This window comes from Bacillus rossius, chromosome 3 (genome assembly GCF_032445375.1).
Source record: "Bacillus rossius redtenbacheri isolate Brsri chromosome 3, Brsri_v3, whole genome shotgun sequence".
Lineage (NCBI taxonomy): Eukaryota > Metazoa > Arthropoda > Insecta > Phasmatodea > Bacillidae > Bacillus > Bacillus rossius.
In genome coordinates, this window is record NC_086332.1 from 9,275,867 (window position 1) to 9,297,716 (window position 21,850).

Here is a 21,850-nt window from a genome sequence, read left to right on the forward strand (position 1 = left end):
ACGTTGGAGGGACACTGGTTTATTGAAGGTGGCACCACTGGCTCCCGCACACGCTCGCGCACAGAAGAAGGTGGTGACGTGCCATAACGGCCTGTAGGAGCTAGGGTGGCCTCTGGGTCGACGTCAACGAGTCGCGGAGTTCTTTTGCGGACTGGATTTTCGCCTTCGTTTGCACGGTAATTTTCGAGTCTTGCTCCTCACGAACGGGATATCATGTGTTTTCCCATACAGCAACAGTGCGCGGAACCGGGCTCTACCCTACAGGATCGGTCACAGGCGGGAACGCGGCAGCCCCTTGTAAAGGGTTTGATTTTCCGTATATAAAGAACCTGGAAACTGTCTTTGAGTGTATCAATTGCTATCCTGGTGACTAAGTCCCTTGGCCACGCGGCCCGAACCCCTCTTTACCGAACACTGAGTAGCCGGCAAAATACTATCATTCAGGGGCTAGTCGGCCAGGCGACGACAGCCCTTTTTCGTTGTTTGGCAGAAGCACCTTGCCACACCCGGCGGAGTGATATGGCCAACGTGGCTGGTTGCGGCTCTATCTTCTTAGCATTCGCACACTGCTCACAACGGCACTCCACTGCGCGCTCGGGAGCGTTCGTCGCACACGCTTCTGGGCAGGTGTTAATGATGCATAACAGCCTGTGCGACGAGAGGAGCACTGATGGGTGGCGTCAAGGTAATATTCGTCGTTATGCCACCAACATTTTAAACAGGTCATGTTTAATGTCAGGCGTATAGACCAGTTTCTCCGAATCACAAGGCCAATCATGTCCTGAGTACATGCCGTGTGCGAAAGAAAAATGTAGGCCATGTTTCCTGCCTAGTCGTACAACAAATTTAATTCTTTACTGCTTAGTGATAGTTCTTTATTGTGGAGACAGTACTGAGAATTGCATATTTAACAACATTAAAATATTAATCAGGGGCAAATCACACTAGTCGATTGTCACTCGGGTGACATTTGATACGCCTGTGGTGGCAGGCGTTTGCGGCGCGGCACTCACTACACTATGCTGCGCCGAGGGCGCATTCCGGTCACACATCGCTCTAGTTAGACGTAATGTGCCATAGTGGCATGTGCGATCGGAGAACGACCATTTATCGTCACTGTAATGTCTTTTTAATTTTATGCAATTTTTTAATTTGACAATTCGTAATCAACCTAAAAATTTCCAAAAATAATACTTTTTAGTTCTGGTCAGCAATAAAATAAATGGAATAATCGGAAATGTGTTCATGAAGCCGTTGATAATTTTTGTTGGCAGCAGTGAAATGATCAATAGAAATAATAATAAAAAAAACAATGCATTGTTTTTATTTAATTTGCACGGTTGTTGAAAAAAAATTTAAGTTGTAATTTTAAGGACGAAACTGAGGTGTATCTGTGAATCCAAACAGATCATGAAATTTTCTTTTTGACATTTCGTGAGTTTCAGTACAATGTTATGTTCACACAAGAGGTATGCGTAATCCAGAGGCGGCAGTTTGGAGACCTGACATAACGGTCCTGTCGATTTGTAAGTAGTTGTGTCAACAGGTGTGTGGTTAGTGAAATGACATCGCCGCCGTAACTATGCCAGGGCACGCGGTGGTGGTGTGGGAGTGGGAGAACAGACAGGGGCGGTGGCGGCCCTACAGCCCCGAGGTCTCGCAGCTTCTGGAGCGCGCCCACTGCAAGAAGCTGACCCGCGTCATACTCAGCGACGCGGATCCTCTGCTCGACCGCTACTACATTAACCTCAGAACGAGAACCCAGTGCTCAGAAGATGCTGGTAATTACCTTAACCCATAATTTTCTAGCGTAGGTGCTCAAAAATAATATTATTATTAATAATAAGAAGCTCAGCAGCTCTAAATTCATACATTAATTATTCCTAATTAATCTGATTGGCAGATACTCTTTAATAACTATGGTTAACTAATGTACATAAATAAAGTTTAAATGTTAAGAGTCACACCAGAGACTGTTTGTCGCTTGCTGACTGCTCCAGTGGCTAGTTACACATAAAATTTCTTAAAATCTTAGTTTTGAGCTTATTTCATTATATTTGATGTTTCTGTGAAACGACATCAATACATTTTAAGTAGTTGAAGTTTACCATTGTGAACAGTTTGTAATTGTTCTGTACCACGTATCCATGTTTAATCCTTGATTCTGATAACATGATTCTGTATATATCAATCCTCAGTATGATGCTTGCTGATTTAATTTAGTATGTGGAAAAATCCAGACCAACCAAATAATTGACATCAGAATACAAACAAATTAGGTCAGGTCTTGTGGCTGGCATACTATTTTTGTTTGTACACTACTTATGATAATAATTCATTGGTGTATTACAAATATTTGCTATGCCCAGGATCTTTAGATACGCAGATCATTTCAAAGTACATACTTAATATAGGTTAGGTATGTGAGCAGGTGGCATTGCTCCACTGGTGGCATTTTTAGTTTGTTGTTACTGTCTGTCTTAATTTCAGTTCATGTTTTTTTTTTTTTTTTTTATTGGTTTGAATTTCCCATTTTACCTTTTCTCACCACATATTCCAGTAATTGTCGACTGTAGGGGCATCACTCTAAAATAAAAGGCAAACATTTGAAAATGGATTTACTCTTTTCCTGTTAATTATTTCTAATAATACTAAGTAATATCCATGTATTTTAAAGAACTTCAGATGCAGTTAACCATTTTAAGTTTGTCTGTGCGGTGACTCAGCTGCCACCCTGCTTGAGTCCAGGTACATGTTTGATGATATTTTGGGGTAGAAGGCGTGTGTAAAATTATTGTAAATATCATCTGTAATGTAAATATAGTGATGTTAATTTGTTTTGTGCTTTAATATTCCAACCAATACTGTTTTTAAATGAGAGATGTCCTTGATTCTGTTGTCGCCTCCCTACTGTTTACTTGATCCTTAGGATCACGGAGTTGCAGAGACTGATTTATAAACAATAGGGTTTTTAAATGCAGTACGTTAGGGCCGGGCCATGACTTTTCCACCCTAATTGGTTTTCCACCCTAATTGGTTTTCCACCCTAATTAGTCACTATAAGGGTGGAAAACCAGTTAGTGTAGAAGACAGTCGTGGCTACGCTGTGTTCCTAAGGATCTCTAGAGAAGCACAGGATCAAGTCGCAGCTAGTATCAAGTAAACAGTAGGGTTGTGACAACTGGATCAGGGATATCTCTCGTTGAAAAAAGTTTCTACTCCGCTATTAAAGTACTAAACAAATTTTTGTCACTATATTCACATTACAGGCATATGTTCAATAATTTTAAACCATCTTTTAGTCCGAAAATACTTGTTTACACATTAGGCTGGAAGAGTAGTATTCAACGTTTTCCGGGACAAAACCATGGCCATGATATAGCTCACGCAAGAAATATTTTTAAATACATGGTGAAGTTTTTGAAAATATCTGAATCTGCCCCAATATTATTATTATAAATAAACTATGGAACTGAATCAATTTTCAAGTGTTTGCCTTTTTTTTTTTTAGAGTGGTGCTTCCACAGAAAAAAAATTACCTTTATTACTATTAAAACTATAGTGATGCATGGACTGTAAAATTGAATTTTGCTGTAAAAAAATTGGTTGACTGTAAAGTCGGTTTACGGACGATAGTTTAACGTGACGTCATAACAAAACATTGATGAAATGATTGCATACTTTTATGAATAAAATTGAATCATTTTTATTGAATTATCACTATTTTGTATGGATACAAAGAAGAAGTGAAATGAAATCTACAATTTAATTGATAAATTTACTTTTATTTGCACTCATAAATTCAAATATGTTTATTACTTTAACGAAGAGATTATTTTAACTATAACTTTTATACATGTTTGCTATTTAACTTCTTCCAATCTGTGTTATTCTGTTAAGGATAGAACGATGATAGGAAAAGTAGGATAAGAATGGGAGTGTTTGAAGTTTAATGTGCCTCGAAAAAGTCAAATCGATGGTTGTTCCAATCGAGTGGAAGAGAGATAGATGCGGCGCAAAAGAACATTGAGCGTAACGGGACACAGCGTAATGGGACAATGTGCGTAACTGGACACTTTTTCGTGCGTGCAACCGGCGTTTATCGATTTATTAGACGTTGTCACGTCAAAAACTTATTTAAAAAGTAATATATAGAGGAGACCTGCATTTTTTGCTTTATGTAGAGTGAGGTAAAATTTTTTTAAGAAGCTGTTATTAGTTGCAATAAATAATGGTCAGATACATGTTTTATATGTGTAACCTATTTTGTCAAAATTTATTTTTATGTTCCTGAAAAATAAATTTTTGTTAGAAAGTTTTTCTTTCTCACAGAAAATTTTTGTAAAATGTATGTACCAGAAATTTCTCTAGAAATATTTTTCCAGAAAACTAACTCCTTTACTTTCCAATTAGAAGGATTTTCAATTTCCATTGAGCCACTGACACTGCTTTTAGTTTTGGATAGATGCTTATACTGGTGAATTGTCAATACGTATTCAAATATTATTTGACTATTGTTTAAAGGTTTGTTTTCTAAATTGATCTATGAATCTCTGAATTATATATCGCCCAGTGTTTTTTCAGATAAATGTTAAATTTGAATTAAAAATTACCTATCTTTCAAAAAATTGTAATTAAAAAAAAAGTGTAAACCCTGATTGCTATTGTATATTTGGTACCTATGAAATGGCCAGACACATTTGATAAATTATCGTTGGTTTGTTCATCTCATGTGTTAAAACTGTGTTCATAATAACAAAATATTTTGCTGTTGCATTGCATGCGTCGTGTTGTGTCGTGTCGTGCCTGTTTTGCTATTATAATTCCAGCATAATTGTAATATGCATATTGTGGCTATTTTTAGTAGTATTGCATATATTGTGTGCCTAAATGTAAAATTTCAATATATTTTAATGTCCTGAAATAACCCAACACAAATACAGCATATATGTATCTATCTGCTAGACCTGTGTGTTATTTAAGTGAATCATTGTGAAATTTATACTGTTGTTTTTAGGCCACGCAAATTAATATTTTCATATTAAACATTTTTTTTTTTTTTTTTTAAATTTTTGCAAATTACTTTGGTATTAGAGAATATGACAATATAAAAAAATGGTATTAAAATGTATTTGGTGTGCTGATGAGGAAGCTGTAAACATCTCAACTAACTAAGTGCCTGTATTTTAAATGCTCTATATTACAGTAGCTAAAAAAAAGAAGCTTTTTTTATAAAGTTAAAATATGTTACCCATGTTTGCAGCCATAGTTGTGTGCTTGTCCACCAGGAGTGCCACACAACGTGCGTCGCAAGTGCTACCTGCCCGACTCCCCCGCGGGGAAGGGCTCCAAGTGGGAGTGGGTGGGGGACGGTCCCGGGGAGTGGCACACCTACGACATGGAGATACAGTGCCTCATCGAGGACGCTTGGGCTCGGGTGAGACGCAGCTGCATCCCTGCTAGTTCTGTTACAATCTACTTACTGGGAATATCTTCTCGCCCCATGGTATTTCTCACTCACTGGATACCAAAAACAACATTCAGAACAACTTGTAAGATTTTTACAACCGATAACAATCGCCTGTGCATTTGTACAGTTGAAGATGGGAGTTACATGCAGGGCTGCCAAGAGAAACTAAGGGCCCCTTCCCTGTTACTTAATGCACAATTTAAGAGAAAAATTTAAACATTACTGTGCTTACAACTGTAAAAGTGTTCTGTACATATAGCATAACTTCTTATAAATTATTGTTTTAACAGTAGACTTGTAATTTTGGTAAAATCAGAGTACACCAAAACATTAAAAAAAAAATCTTGAAACCCGGCCCCTCTAGTTTCAGGCCCTGGGGATTTTGCCCCCTGTCCCTCCCTTTCGATGGCCATGTTTACATGTATTAATTACAATTTTCTGTATAGATCAGCACCCCTGGTAAATGTGACTGACATGCAGATGCTATTCATTAGACTCCTTCATAGCAATGTTTACTCTCAACATGAGTTGGAAGTATACATACTGCAGGATGGTAGTTCTGATGCCTGCCCTTACATGCAGGGGCGGTAGCCAGGGGGGTGTTTTAGGGGTTCAACCCCCCCCCTTCCCTCCTTAGGACCCAATCTTTAATTAAATTCTTATTCATCACTCAAACAAATTTCATATTAAAATTAATAAAATTTTTACCATTACAATATTTAAATTTAAGTACCGAAAACTGCTAAAATAGCACTATTTTACACCTTAAAATCCAAATTTTCCCGGGGGAGGACCCCCCACTTTAATAAGGGGGGGGCATGCTTCTTAATACCCCCCATACACAAATCCTGGCTACGCCACTGCTTACCTGCTTACATGCAATGTGTGTGTGCGTGCGTGCGTGCAGGGTGACCAGACCATAGACGTCAGCAAGACCTTCCCGTCGTTCCCGTACATCATCAACTTCTGCAACCTGACCCAGGTGCGCACCAACACGGGGTACGTGAGGTCGGTGCGACGCGTGCAGCAGGCTCCTTATCCGTGGGTCAAGGTGGGCCCGGACGACCTCGGCTCAGTGGTGGGTGAGTCAAGTGCGAGGGGTTCAGGGTTCGAGTCCCGGGTAAGGCATGGGTGTTAATTTACAGTAAGAGATTTGTTTGCTACGATATGATAAAGATTGGAATGATTTAGTTCTGGTTGTGGGCGAAAGCCGTTAACCATACAAACAATTAAAAAAAAAAAAAAAAAAAGTGGGTGAGTCAACTGTACTTCTGCATCAGGCGGGAGGTAGCTGAGTAGAAACCTGCAGCCGTTAAGTTAGCGTCAGATTGGTAACATTATGTTTGTTTATTTGTATTTCCTACTGTATGACCACCTTCAACTATATACAGTTGAGGGTTTTGTGGACATATGTTAAGTTACAAAATATACAAATACTATTTTTATGCAAATTAAAGAATAGACAGATTATACAAAATTCAATTATTACATAAATACATATTTACTGTTTGGTTATTTCTGATCCATATTATTATAAAATGTTAAGACTTTTCAAAGTATGTGTTGTTATGAAATGGTTTTAAGGACTGCAAACTGGAAAGCAATAACTGTGTATATGTATTTTATCCTAATGTATGGGAGTATCAAATGTATTGCAAATGTACGGGTGTAGCACAGTAATAAGTTAGAGGACACTGGTTCAAATGTCAGTCAAGCCATCTTGATTTGTTTTATTTTATCTGGTTTCTAAAAAAATCTTAAGGAAAATTCTGGGGAGAATTCTTGCTGTAACATGAACTTATAAGGTTTTTGTTCGATATTAAAGCATTGAATTGTTTCGGTAGGCCGCAGAGCAGTTCCGTCATCGAACAAGGTAGGGTCGCAGAACCAGAAGCCTGAGTCGAGTGTTTCCAAGAAGTCTGCTGCGGCATCTTCAAGTTCAGCAACGGCCACCAAGAAAACACCAAAGAAGAAGACCTCGTCTGAAGGCCACGGGAATATTGCTCGCACCATCCTTAGCAATCTTAACATATTTAGTAAGTGTTGGCCTATGGAGGGTTGTTCATAATAATTGTGTATTTTAAGCATAAAATTTATTTATTTTATTCATGTTAATATTTGGAAAAAATAATTTTTGAAATTTTTTTAAAAACATTTTATGCAATAATTTTTTTTAGAAATTTTGACATAACCTCTTGTGAAAAAGTTTTATTTGATATTTAACATCATATACATGTTGACCTATTTCTTTGGATTTACATTTTAAGTTTTGATTTAAAAAAATGCTATCATAGAAATCATGTGATATGGTACTAGTATTAAATATGCATTGTTACGGATGCAGACAGAATCGCAATGCGCGTCAGGTTCGGAGCTGGCTGGCGGCCCTGCACAGTCACCGACGTCATGCGCTGTTCATTGACGTAAGGCATGCGTGTGCCTGGCCGGATTACAAGGGTCCTCTCTACCCACCCCTTTCCTCTCCCCGTGCACTGTCCCTCCTCGGGCTATTGTCACCTTTTGTGGCCTGGGAATTCCAGGCTTACAGAGACAGCCGCGAGGTTTGGCGTGAAATATCTTTGTTATTCTGGGTGTTTCGGGTGTTGGGTCGGCCCGGGATGATGTGACACGCCACAGTCACTCTCGTCCCTTCGAGAAGGGTATATAAGCGACAACGCCGGCCTCCGCGAGAGTTCCAAGAGTTCGGAGAGTTCTGCGAGTGAAGGGAAGTGCAACATTGGCGAAGGGGGGGTGAGACCCCCTCGAGAGCAGTGCGATAAGGAGCGACGGGACCGTGAGAGTCCGACTGAGTGGCGCGTGGTAAAGGGCGAATCACTGTCGAACCTAGCTCCAGTGAGGAGTGCGATCTTTGAAACTTGACAGACATTGAGTAACTTGCGAATAAACATTTTTAAGTGCAAGTGATTGGTGATCAGACATTTTTAAGTACAATTAATTATTAGTAATGTAACTATTAGTAATTAATCAAACTGTAATAAAAGTTAATTGGGTATCCCTTATAAACCCAGTTCCCCACATTATACTCGTAACAGTATTTTAATTTGCTTAAACATTATTAAAACAATAAAAAACATCTGCAATTTCACCAGTAATTGCATGATTGATAATATTTAATTTAATTAATTTTAAAGTAAATTTAAGCAAATTATTGGAGGTAACTGCAATTTTAAGTAATTATTTGGATTGCCATGCCAAAATTATACGTTTAAAATCAGTCATGAACACTCACACATACATATACATATGGTTCTATTATACAGTTTAAAATTAAATGCATCATGATGCCTATCATTTTGTATTTTATAATATTGGTTAGTTTTGTTTGGCACTAGGCACACGCACACACATATGCATGCACTCGTGCAATATGTCACCATTTTGTGTAGGACAATTTTGCCTACAGAACCTGCCATTCGGGGCACGGCCTCGGGAGTGGTGGGTGATTGTGTGGGTGGTTGCAGGCAGCAAGCCGAGCCACGCGGCCAGCAGTCCTCCCACCACCATCCTCACCACCACCGTCACCAAGACCACCACCACGAAGGTGGTGCAGGGTGGCTCCGGGAGCGACTCCGTCCTGGACGCGGACTCGAGCAGCACCAAGAGCGGGCGTCGTCCCAGCGTCGACACCGTCTCCACCTACCTCAGCCACGAGTCCAAGGACAGCGAGCATCGCACCTCCCAGGTACACTCCTCGCCGGACCACTTGCGGGGTGAGCACTGAGCAGGCCCCGGGCATCACCCTTCCTTTACCGATCACCCCGAAACATAACATTTTACAATTTCAAGCTTATTTACTATCATTTTTATTTAAACAGAACATTATACAACTAAATAATACTAAGGTTTTTGAAACAACGGCTGTTTGCCTTTTTTTTTTAATACACCAATCCCTCACTTAGTACGACTAATGCGTTTCTAAAAATGTCCTTGTTATCCAAAATCGTGTATTCTGAAGCACTGGTCTCCATAAATACCAAGGCTAATTTACTTATTGTGTTCCAAAATGTGTAGGGAAATATTCTTCACGTAATATAAGTGGGTAGAAGAGCAATCAATGATAAATATGTTGCACCATTTATCTATGTTAAGCCTACCGTCGAATACTTTGTATGACATTCGACACCGTGTAACGGGAGATAGTTATCATCAATTGGCTGGTTGACTTGCCCACCTGGGTGTGACCTACAACTCACGTTGTGTACCTTTCCTCGAACTTTCCAAACCATCTTTTACTGGCAATGAAAATGATATTACTGTCTGAATATTTACATTTTCTTTTTCAAAATTTAAAGTGCTTATTCTTGTATCACCGCTTGGCTCACATCAATTCTTTCAGGCCCGTGATTTTTTTTTCATTGCACTATTCATTTAACAACCTTTTCCATGTGAATCATCTGTTAATTTCTGTTTTTTCCAGTTAATAATGTTTAATATTTTCCCACTAGTACAACCGACAGCATCAGAGGGTGTGAGGCTGCCCTTTCATGCCCCCCCCCCCCCCCATATTTATGACCTATCGAATTCATAATTTTCTAACAAGACAAAGGAGAAGACTGCTCTTTTTTATACCCTTTTATTTTTTGCGGAGAAAAAAAGAGGCGGCAAGCTACTCTTTGACAGTTCAGTCTATAAAAACTAGCAGGCAGGCAGTTTACCACAAGGCTGGAGGAATATAAAATGTGCTCTTATAAATACCAGCGATGGCTTCAGTTTTGTCACGGCACGTTCAGTGAGAAATCTCTTTCAAAAACAGTAATGATTGGGCACAGTGGCATCATGAACATCTGTCAAGATAGACAAGTTAATTGTGTGGGTGCCATTTCACGGGACATTTACAAAGGAGAGGCAGAGGGCAAACCGTCAGCACTGCCATATGGCCTCACGCACATGCACACACACTCTTGCTCTCTCTCTCTGTCTCTCTGGCTGGTTTATTTTTAGATTTTCCTCTCCCTCGCATCGCAGCAGACGCTTCACTTTCTGGCGGTCGGGTGGTGGACACAGCACTGCACTGTTCACGATACTTCATGGTACTGCTGAGATATTTTGATTAAACAGTTTATACTTACTCGTGGAGTTTATTTATTAAAATGAACATAGGTAAGTTATTTATGCACATATTCAACCACACAGTGCAATATTATTTTTTTGTAACCCATAATACGCATATGGCTCGCAGTACATATTTTTACATGAAAAATCTACTTAAAATAAGCGACTCATACGCGGTAAATATGGTATGTAAAAATCGTCATTAATGCGCTGTAGCACACGTCACTTAGAATTTTTTTTTATCATTATAAATTAAGGGACACTTCTCAAATTTTTACAGAAAACCTCCCTTGCATTTGTTGTTCTGTCACTAATATTTTCAGCAAACATTTATAAAGTGTAATATTTTTGGTACAAAATATTGCACCATGATAATTACAAACACCTGTTCATTTTTCTATTCTTTTATGCCCAAGGCCATCATTGGCTTGTGATTTGCCATCAGATTTTTCAGAAAGAGCTGTCCTGAAACATACCATGTGCATTTGTTTACAAATTTTATTTAAAAAAATTGGTTGTCTGTAAAGTCGGTTTACGGACGATAGTTTAACGTGACAACGTCATAACAAAACATTGATGAAATGATTGCATACTTTAATGAATAAAATTGAATCACTTTTATTGAATTATCACTATTTTGAAAGAATACAAAGAAGGAGTGAAATGAAATCTACAATTTCATTGATAAATTTACTTTTATTTGCACTCATTAATTCAAATATGTTTATTACTTTAACGAAGCGATTATTTTAACTATAACTTTTATACATGTTTGCTATTTAACTTCTTCCTATCTGTGTTATTCTGTTAAGGATAGTACGATGATAGGAAAAGTAGGAAAGTGTTTCAAGTTTAATGTGCCTCGAAAAAGTCAAATTGATGGTTGTTCCAATCGAGTGGAAAAGAGATAGATGCGGCGCAAGCGTTCAATGAGCGTAACGGGACACAGCGTAATGGGACAATGTGCATAACGGGACACTTTCGTGCGTGCAGCCGGCGTTCATCGATTTATTAGACATCACGTCAATAATTGTTAAAAATATTTATTTGATGCAAAACATGTTCAGTAGCTTTAGTTATGAAATATGAAACTTATTTCTGTGTTGAACCTTGTTCATACAGTAAGCCAGTATGATAACTTCGACAAGGTGCCGCACAGCAGACAGTGGTGTGTGACCGTGCGGTGGTGCTTGCGGCAGGGGGACCTGCTGGACTGCAGCCACAGCAGCGAGGACGTGTCGGAGGGGGGCCGGCCCCCGGGCGCCGGCTCCATCGTGGGCGTGGACGAGGCCAGCGACGGCATCTCCCGGTTCGTGCGGGCGGTGGAGCCGGGCCGCTGGGCCCGCGCCAACTGCCCCGTGTGCCTGTGCGACCTGGCGGGGGCGGAGATCGTGGTGGCGCTGGCCCGCTGCCTGCACCAGCTGCACCTGGACTGCCTCAACCTGCTGCTCACCAGCCTGCCGCCCGGCAACAAGGTCTGCTTCACCTTCCCAGGTGTTGCTGCTGTGCAAATTCAATGTTATAGCGCAATGACTGAGTGTACTGTATATGATAATGATTATAGATGCCATTATAATACATTAATTTAACGGTGAGGCTACTACACCATACTACTACTCACTGCCATGATAAAAAATATGATGACTGACTTCTGGCTGGAAGTTCAGGGCTGCCAACTATTGGCAGAGGATGCTGGATAAACGGTTGCCACTACACAGCAGCGCGGGAAATACAAACTTGAAGTATTCAGAGACTTCTCAGAAGCACTGATTAGGTTGAGGTCTAATCAATGTTACTAACACAAAATTACACACACTAATACACAGTCTGAACATTCAAACATGAGAATTTTTAGGCAGTGCAGTCCATCCGCTTCGAATGTAAATCTCGGTTCAGAAGTTTTCAAGGGACTTAAATCTGTTATTAAAAAATTTCATTTGCATTATATTTATAGGTCATGTGAAAAATGGTTTAAACTTATTATAGGGCCTGCCTAGTTAGTCGCTGGTGCTTTTAGTGCGGTATCGCCTTTAAACGCGAGGCTTGTCTTGTGCACAGGGAAACAGTGATATTTGAACTGTAACGGTAACATTTTACGGCAGAGAAATGAAGATAAAGGAATAATATAAGTCCCTTGAGTGCTTTCAAGTATCTTTACCAAGTGTTTCATGCCTTAAAATTATTGTAAAAAAAAGGTTTTAGCAATTGTCACACTCCTAAAAATACTGTTGGAAAACTAAATCGAGAAACAGTACTACTCATCCGACCTTAGAAAAATCTTGAATACTGTTCGTAAACACACCACTCACATATCTTGAGCAGTTTTTAAATTGTGATTTTTTTTAAGCTCTGCACATCAAATGTGTACCCAGGTAGGCAGGGGCCTTGAGCAGGAAAGTGTATTATTTGGGAACTCCTTAAAAGGAGTATTTGCGCTGCAGTATTAGTGCTCATCCTTACTGCTCACTGTAGCAAATCAATCATTATATCTTTACTTTTATAAGGAGCTTATAAGTGTCTTCGCGAATTATCTCTGTCACATATTTACTTTTTTTTCTCTTCTTCCATATTTATTTATTCTGTATGAAAATTTATCGTACTGAAATTTTTTAGAAAATTATTTAAATGTAGAAAATAATATGCAAAATAATTATTTACTAAATAAACAGTGGATAAATAAAAAATGGGATTAAACTCGTTAAAGAAAACAGGTTCATTGTGTAGCAGAATTAAAAATCACAGGGTGGTTATGAAATTGGCTAAAAATCATTTTTGATTTTAATAGATCCCATCAGAATAATGCATACTTAACATGTCTAATATTATCTGCTTTAATCCCTCAATTTAATTTTGTAATCTTTTTTTATTTTCATAACTTTGCTGTTAGAACTCATATTTATAAAATCATTTACATAAAGGAAATTTTTTTTTGTCACATTAACATGTCTGTGAGCCAAAGGAGAAACAAGCGAATTTTTTCGCAATCAAAACTAGACTAAGGATGTAAGCTTTTGTTACAGGACAAAGTACTGTGATACATCCTTCCTCACTTGTGTGTGGTGTTTGTTGCAGTTATACATCCAGTGTCCGATATGCAAGACTATTTACGGGGAGAAAACGGGCAACCAGCCTAAAGAAGGCACAATGAAGTGGACCGTATTGAACTACTCGTTGCCAGGCTATCATGGTGCTCGAACACTTCAGATAACGTACAAGTGAGTGTGCTATTTTACTGCCATAACAAATCCTCAATAATCTATCTATATGTACAACATTTACAATCATAGATGATTAATTGGAAATTTTGATTTAGATTCATATATACATATTGTAAAACTAAGCTACTACATGAGTCGATATCCTTGTAATAAGAAAGCTTAATAATAGGTGACTAATTCTAAAATACTTATTAAAGAATGTTATTTGATTTCAAGTTGTCTCAAAAATTACTACAGCTTACATATACAGTGAAACCTCATTAATACAAACCTGAAGGGGAGTAAAATATTTCAGTTTGTAATAACGAGGTTCATATTAATGAGGTTCTTGACCAATAGGTAGAATAAGAACTCGATAAGAAATATTGAATTCCTACATGTCAGAGCACTAAAAATGTGGAATATTATTATTGTAATAGAAGCCAGATATTGACATGCACACTAACAAAATACACTTAGAAGCAATTTTAATAGTTTTAATAAAATACACTACAGTGAAACCTCATTAATACAAACCTGAAGGGGAGTAAAATATTTCAGTTTGTAATAACGAGGTTCATATTAATGAGGTTCTTGACCAATAGGTAGAATAAGAACTCGATAAGAAATATTGAATTCCTACATGTCAGAGCACTAAAAATGTGGAATATTATTATTGTAATAGAAGCCAGATATTGACATGCACACTAACAAAATACACTTAGAAGCAATTTTAATAGTTTTAATAAAATACACTATAACAGACTGATAATTAGTATACATATACATATGTATGTATTCTTATTTAATATGTTTCCAAAGTTTTGACCAAAATGATTAACATTTACCGTACAGTTAATTGCTGTTGAGTGTATAACAATTCTTATGCAAAGTATGCAAGATATATTTACATAGGTTTAAAAAACTTATTAATTTTTTTCTGGACACACTTATCTCTGTAAATATCATTTACAGCAGAACATATCTTCTCAAATCCTGCAATCAAGTCAATTGGCACATCACTTGCAGCAAGTACATTTTCCAGTGTACGCAAAGCACTGATTTTGTCACTTTTGCTTGGAAGTTTATGCACTACCTCACCATTGTCGTCATCACCATCATTATCTTGACTTGTACCACCCTCACAAAGTGACTGTACAGCATCAGCCCTTGGTGTTTCCTGTAATCCTCGTGAACCAACAAGATCTTCTGCAGTTAATCTTGCACTGGTGTACACACTGTCATCAATATGAACAAACTCATTGAAGTCATTATCAACTTGCACATGTTCTTTTAACTCTTGCCAATCCTCTAAAGGTTGATCACAGTCAGGTTCTTCAACAGTTTGCTGGCCAAAACCACTTTTTGCAAAGCAATGCACAATTGTCTTTTGGCTGATGCTGTCCCATGACATGGCTATACTGCGGATAGCATCCAAAACTGACCATCTAGGAAGCTCAGTCTTTCCTTTTTCACACTGCCTGATAAGGTATTTCACCAAGCGCTGTCTGTAGTTTCTTTTGAAGCACTGTATTATACCTTGGTCGAGTGGTTGTGTCACACTTAATGTATTTGGTAGCAAGAAGAGTAAGGTAATGTTTTCCAACTTCATACCATGAGCAGTATGTGCAGCACAGTTGTCCAACAATAACAAAATTTTGCGATTTAGAGTCGCCATTTTCCTGTCCAATTTTAACAACCACAACTGGAAAATTTTTGTGGTGACCCAAGCCTTACTGTTTGCCTCGTAATCTACTGGCAGGTTTTTTGCTGCAACATCTTTGAAACATCTTGGCTTGGCAGACTTGCCAATAACCAAGGGTCGAAGTTTAGTACTGCCATCTTGATTACAACATAGTAAAACTGTAAGACTAACTTTACTGTGTTTACCGCCATGGCAGTTTTCACCTTTTACGGTTAGAGTTTTATTGGGCAACAGATTGTAAAAAAGCCCTGTTTCATCCATATTAAACACATCATGTGGTGCAAATTTACTTACGATGGTCTGTACTGACTGAAGCCAGTCACTCGTTGCTGTTTGGTCGACAGCTGCAGATTCGCCACAAATGGTTTTTGTGGCCAAATTATGCCTATCTTTGAAGCGTTGAAGCCATCTGTTGCTGCAATGGAAATCATCAATTCTGAGTCGCAGTGCCAACTGATCAGCCATTTCTTGGATAATAGGCCCGGAAATTGGAACTCTGGCGGCGCGCATCTGATGAAACCACTCCAGCAGTTTGGCCTCTAATTCGGAATGTTTACCGACGCACATCCTTTTCTTAGTTTGATTACTACCTTTCCTGACCGCTTCTTCTATTTTATCTGCTTGCTTTAGAATTGTACTTAAGGTTGATTTTGATATACCAAACTCTTCAGAAAGTTCTGTTTTCGTTTTTTCACCCTGACGAACTGAATTTACTATCTTAATTTTCGTCTTCAATGCAATTTCCTTGCCTTTACGTTTTGCCTCCATTTTTATGTGTGTACGTACAAATTCTAAAGTTTAATAAAATTCTCACGAGATAATTCACTTAAACTTTCATTACAACGTACACAAATATTAAACGGGTTAGGCGTAATATATATTTTGATTTTATTGTTCCGGCACAGATTCATGTATACAAAGGAAGTACAAAATTGAACGTAAATACAATCCCACGTGAAGTTCGATATATTGAATATTGTACAAACGCGAGTGATTTCTGAACATATTGAACACACGAACGAGTGATTTTGAAAACATAAGAGTTAAAAACACACTTCGGACACATAGGCGGGGCCGTATCTTTGTGGTAATCTTTGGTTCGTATTAAACGGTAAACATGACTGTTTGTTTATACGGAAAGGAATTGTTATTGTTCGCTATCCATAATAACGAGAATTTCGTATTAACCAAACAAATCTTCATTGTGTTTAATGGGCATATTTCACGGGGAAATAGTAATAGGTAATATTAACGAGTCGTTTGTAATAAGCGGGATAATATTAACGAGGTTTCACTGTATTGGAAACATTGCATCAAACACAATTATTCCTAGAATAAGAGCTGTTGCAAAGTTTGCTATGGAAAAAAAAAATTATAAATTTGTTTTATCATTATTTATATTTTATTTGCAAACAATAGCTTTATGCTAATTTTTTTCATTAGTCCATATGTTTTCAAAATTTGATAGCTATACCAATAGACTTACAAAGCATTTATTTTAGTTCAAGTATAACTGCAGTCACAAATGGTTTTAACAGGTGTGTAGATGTAAGCTTGGATACCTTCCTGTTTGTATGCAATAACAATAACTTTTGCCAACTGCTCGTGGTCATCTGCTAGTAACTTGTTTTCTGTCATGATTTTAGTCATTCACTGGTTTTTTTAACTTATGTTTTGTTGCTATAATTTGACAACAGTGAAACACTGTTCTGTCTAGTGCAAAATGTAACACTGAATCATTATATTGATGTACATATTTCTCACTTTTGTTTTTATCATATATGTAATGTGCTGAGATACAATTATAATTGGAACAACATTGTTTTAAAATAAAATTATGTATATTATATTAAAAAAAAAATTTTTTCAGCAGTTAATTAAAAGAAACTATTATGTGCCAGGTATATAGCCTACTGATGCATGGTGCCTTGAATTTTCTAACATTTTCAACATTAATTTTTATTGGTTTGTGTCTGGATGTATTTTATCTCTCTGCATCAAAACTCACCTCCCACCAATGCAATAATTGGTGTTTGGTTCTCAACAAGGTGCCTTCCAGATTTTTCCCCAATTGAGGCGGTCTACGTAAAACGGGCGTATAAGCAAAAATGATGTTTTGAGAAAACACAAAAAGAATATGTCATTGCTTTCTCCTGTTGTCATAGTAATCATTATTCCTGTAATTTAAATTTAATATAGATACTAGATCTATATGAAAACACAGTCAATGAGTTTAAAACAAATCAAACGAATGTGTTTTTTTTAATAAATAAAAAATGTTTGCCATGTTATACGCCCTTTTTAGCCAGAACACCAGCTGACATCACCTCACAAAAACAGGTGTACCAACTTCAATTTTCAAGATATTGCGATGAAACTTGCACCACTGAATTCTACACGAAATGGCGGATCAAATAAAGCGATCTGCGTAAAAAGGGCGTATGGACCCATACGCCCGTTTTACGTAGACCGCCTCAATTGTGGAAAGATGGGAGACGTTGTGGGTTTTCTCAAGGTGCTCTAGTTTCCCCACCTAGTCATATCATCAATACTCCATTAGCATCTCATCACCATTCATAGCCTCGAACGACAACCTCAATTTCGACGAGATGTTTGGCTCAACCCACACTGATGGTGTTTGCAATGAGTAGAGAGGATGAAAAATCGTTTTAACGATATAGCCGCGAATAAATGCGACAAACCCGTTTACCAGCGATAAAATGCGATAAACTAACAAACTTGCGAATTTGCGCTACATACTAAACTACCATTGTGTTATTTTGAGCTAGGTACTGGACTTTTTTTCCCGTCAGAGCACATGTTTTGTTTCCAAGCGGCAACCGGCAAGGCAAGGCTTTTGTGTGTTTGCGTGTGTGTGCGTGTGTGTGTGTGCGTGCATGTGTGCGTGCTGCAATAAGCCAGCGGAAGTCTTCAAGGCCAACCAGTACAGTCTGCAACTTAAGTGCTGTAAACACAACTCGTGTCCCGGGCGATGTGTACAATAAATTAGCGTACCGTATCTCTTTGCCTGTCACTCACGGTCACGGCCGCTTCTATTTCTGGATATTTTCCTTGTTTCATCCTTCGAAATGCTCGCTTATCTTTCCGCGCCTTCTGGAGTTATGTTTGGCTGCACCAGTCAGTACTTGACATTGGTTGCTGCTGTATCTTATTTTCTCGCTGCCACTTTTTTTCCGTTTCATTCAGCATACTTCACAGCTTTCTGTTTGAACTCAGCCGTGTAACTTTTTATTTTCCTCATAAACACTACCCGGTAACTGTACTTCCCTTCCCCCCTCGCATTCCTTACGAGCAAAAAAAAAAAGGTCTCTCCCACCCCTCATCTTCCATCATTCAACATGCCACCCTCAAACTTCCCTTCCCCCCTCGTATTCCTTACGAGCAAAAAAAAAAAAAAAAAGTCTCTCACACCCCTCGCCATCCATCATTCAACAAGCCACCCTCCGCCTCTCCACCCTCCTCCCGTCGTGGGTCACAACAAACCACCCACGTTCATTGGACAAGGAGGACAAGGATGACTGAGAATACCATTGAAACATGTTCAATGCTTTCATTTAATCATTAATTATCATGAACATGATGTGTAATTTTTTTAGTGTGTCAAATTTCTCTGCTACAGTATGTTGTGACTAGTGGTTAGAAACAAAAATTTGTATGATTGATTGTCCCATGTAGCTGTATTTGTTATTTGTATTTTGATTCAATTCTTTATTAGTTTATTACTATATGTAATTACAATGTCAGTATTGTTCTATTATATTCCTATATTTTTAAAAAAGCATTTTTTGAACATCACACACTACTGGACTTAAAAAAAATTATAAACGCTAATAAATGCTACAGAACAAAAAATAAATGCTATAAAGTAGCTTTTTAAATGCTATTTTTCATCTTCTCTAGCAATGAGACAACTCATACATGTGTGAAAGTAGGTGTGAGCGTGAGGCAGCCTTTAAGCGAGTGTGAGTACGTGTCTGTGCGCGGACTGCCGGCAGCTTCGCGTCGGGGATCCAGGGCCCGGAGCACCCCAGCCCGGGCCGGCCCTACTACGCGGTGGGCTTCCCGCGGACGTGCTACCTGCCCGACACGGAGAAGGGGCGGCGCGTGCTGAAGCTGCTGGGAGTGGCGTTCCAGCGCCGCCTGGTATTCACGGTGGGGCGGAGCGTGACGACGGGGCGCGAGGACGTGGTCACGTGGAACGAGATCCACCACAAGACGGAGCCCGGGACCAGCCACGGGGGCCACGGCTACCCCGACCCGGGCTACCTGGACAACTGCCTGGCCGAGCTGGCGGCCCACGGGGTGACGGAGGGCGACCTGGGCGGGGTCTACCAGGAGCTGTGCTAGCGGGTGAGCCTGCGAGCATGTCCGTAGCTCAGTCTGACGCAACCAGTCACCGGCTGGTAGAATGAAAGCTCTTGAATGTGGTACGTTCTGTTTGCCAGATAATTAGACTTCAATATAGTTTTAATGTATTTACCGAATGTGAAAATGGCGAACTGTGAGATTTAACCTTCTAGGAAACAGGAAACTCTGTACTGAAATTTAAACGGATGGTAACGATAAACTCTGAGCGAACTAAAAATGCTGGCAGCGCGATGACGTGAATTGGCGGCCAAGGTCGACAGCCGGAACGGACCCGGAAAAAATCTTGAACGCGAGTGGCTGGATGGGTGCTGGATCACAAGAAAGAGCCAAACCGTAGACTGCTGGACTTAAGACCCTCACGCAGTCACAACTTGGAGAACACATTTTGGGCGGAAAACCCCTTTTGTGCCGCTTTGATGTTGCTCTGGTACAGCTTCTTTGGACATTACAAGATAGTGATGATTTTCTTTCTTTATGTGTCTTTCTATCAATACCAGGCTGTGAGTTGTGAAAATGTGTGATTCTGTTTATTTTTCACGTAATAATTAGCAAACACTTTTTTTCTTCTTTTTCTTTTCTCGTCTTTTCCTCTCATGTGAAATGTATCTTTCAAATCCTGTAAATCAAGTTTGCTCCTTGGGATACAGTAGTTGTGTGTAAGGTGGTCTCTTGAGGTTCTACTTTTACCCCAGATTGCAATTTGTTACTTAGCTATTTTGTGTGACTTTCTCAGATAGTCATTAAGAGACTGGTCAAGCTTAGGTAGTCTCTCATTTTATCACACTGTGACTCGCCTTATACACAAGTATTTAAGCTGCACAATATTTACTTTTCCCATCTGTAATATTATCACAGAGAACAAAATGTGATCAACCGAAATGCAGTATAGCATATAGGTAATTATCTCGCTGTTCAGTGAAGCAACTTGAACCATGAAACAATTATGTGTAACTTTTTAAAACTATCATTATAATTTTAGTAACATACTAACCTTTTTCCCCACCTGATATGTATTAAGTTTTTGTAAGTGTTCATTAAAATCATTTTTGTCAACATGTAAAAACATTTACATCCATTCAGCCATGTTTTTCTGAATTAATTTTGACCTCTTTATTGTTGTTAGTCAGTAGTCACTACAAAGTAAAACATAATTATTTTCTGAAATACAGCTGTTTTATTTTTGCAGGTTTCAAGTTTGAAGTGGAACGTACAAATTATCTTGCCATTATGTGCCAATATCAAGTATATCTAGTGTGTGTTTATGTTTAAAAATTTTTATTTATATATCTATAGTGTGTACTTGATGAAGATGATTAGTTAGCTCATTAAATTATAGCCTTTAATATACATATATTATATATTCTTTATTGTGTCTATGTGTTATAAATAGGTATTTAATGTAGATATTAATTTCATATCTGTCTCTCATATTGAGACACACATAATTTTGTTAATAGTAGAGCTGGGTGGAATCCCAATTGTTCAAGGAAAATCAGAAATGTATCAATCCCAAAATGTTGGGCGGGAAATTACTTATTCCATTTCCCGATTTTATTGTGATAGTATACGTAGTCATGTGCCAAAATATGTACTCAACAAATTTTTTTCCTGCACTTTAACGTACCGTATTTACTCGCATAATGTCCGCAGTAATTTGACTACATTTTTGACAAAAAAATGGGGTGCGGACATTATGAGGTGAAGTCCGAAAAAAAAAATTTTTCCTCAAAATTTTACATGTTTTATGTAGAGTAAAAAAATTGTTCTCTCATAATTAGTTTATTAGTACCCTGATGTTGAAAAATATGAACGGCGGCACACTACTTCGCAGAGCGCTGGTGACTGGCGACCCTCCGCAGCGGACTTGAGAAATGTGACAGGTGACGAGATAATTGGGTGCCGGCGATTAGTGGAAGACGCCACTCATTTTTTTTTCTTCTCGCACTCGCGTGTGCACTCTTACGTTCAGAAGCCGTAGCCAGCCTACACAAAATAAACGCTTTGCGTGAAAAGATA

General features: G+C 38.6%; 1 protein-coding gene across 1 annotated transcript; it reads left to right on the forward strand.

Annotated features, from left to right (window-relative positions):
* The first annotated feature begins 1,297 nt into the window (after positions 1 to 1,297).
* Positions 1,298 to 21,185, forward strand: LOC134530182 (protein deltex). Its single transcript, XM_063364830.1, has 9 exons — positions 1,298 to 1,781; positions 5,289 to 5,437; positions 6,378 to 6,552; positions 7,315 to 7,506; positions 8,953 to 9,173; positions 11,743 to 12,018; positions 13,616 to 13,758; positions 19,462 to 19,816; positions 21,021 to 21,185. The coding sequence occupies exons 1-8, from the start codon at positions 1,583 to 1,585 to the stop codon at positions 19,811 to 19,813; spliced, it is 1,707 nt and encodes a 568-aa protein (XP_063220900.1). The 5' UTR covers positions 1,298 to 1,582; the 3' UTR covers positions 19,814 to 19,816; positions 21,021 to 21,185.
* The last annotated feature ends 665 nt before the right edge of the window (positions 21,186 to 21,850 follow it).

Coding starts and splice junctions, on each gene's coding strand:
- LOC134530182 (XM_063364830.1), top strand. CDS start 1,583: ATGCCAGGGCACGCGGTGGTGGTGTGGGAGTGGGAGAACAGACAGGGG. Junction 1,782..5,288: donor CCAGTGCTCAGAAGATGCTG/GTAATTACCTTA, acceptor CTTGTCCACCAG/GAGTGCCACACAACGTGCGT. Junction 13,759..19,461: donor ACACTTCAGATAACGTACAA/GTGAGTGTGCTA, acceptor GACTGCCGGCAG/CTTCGCGTCGGGGATCCAGG.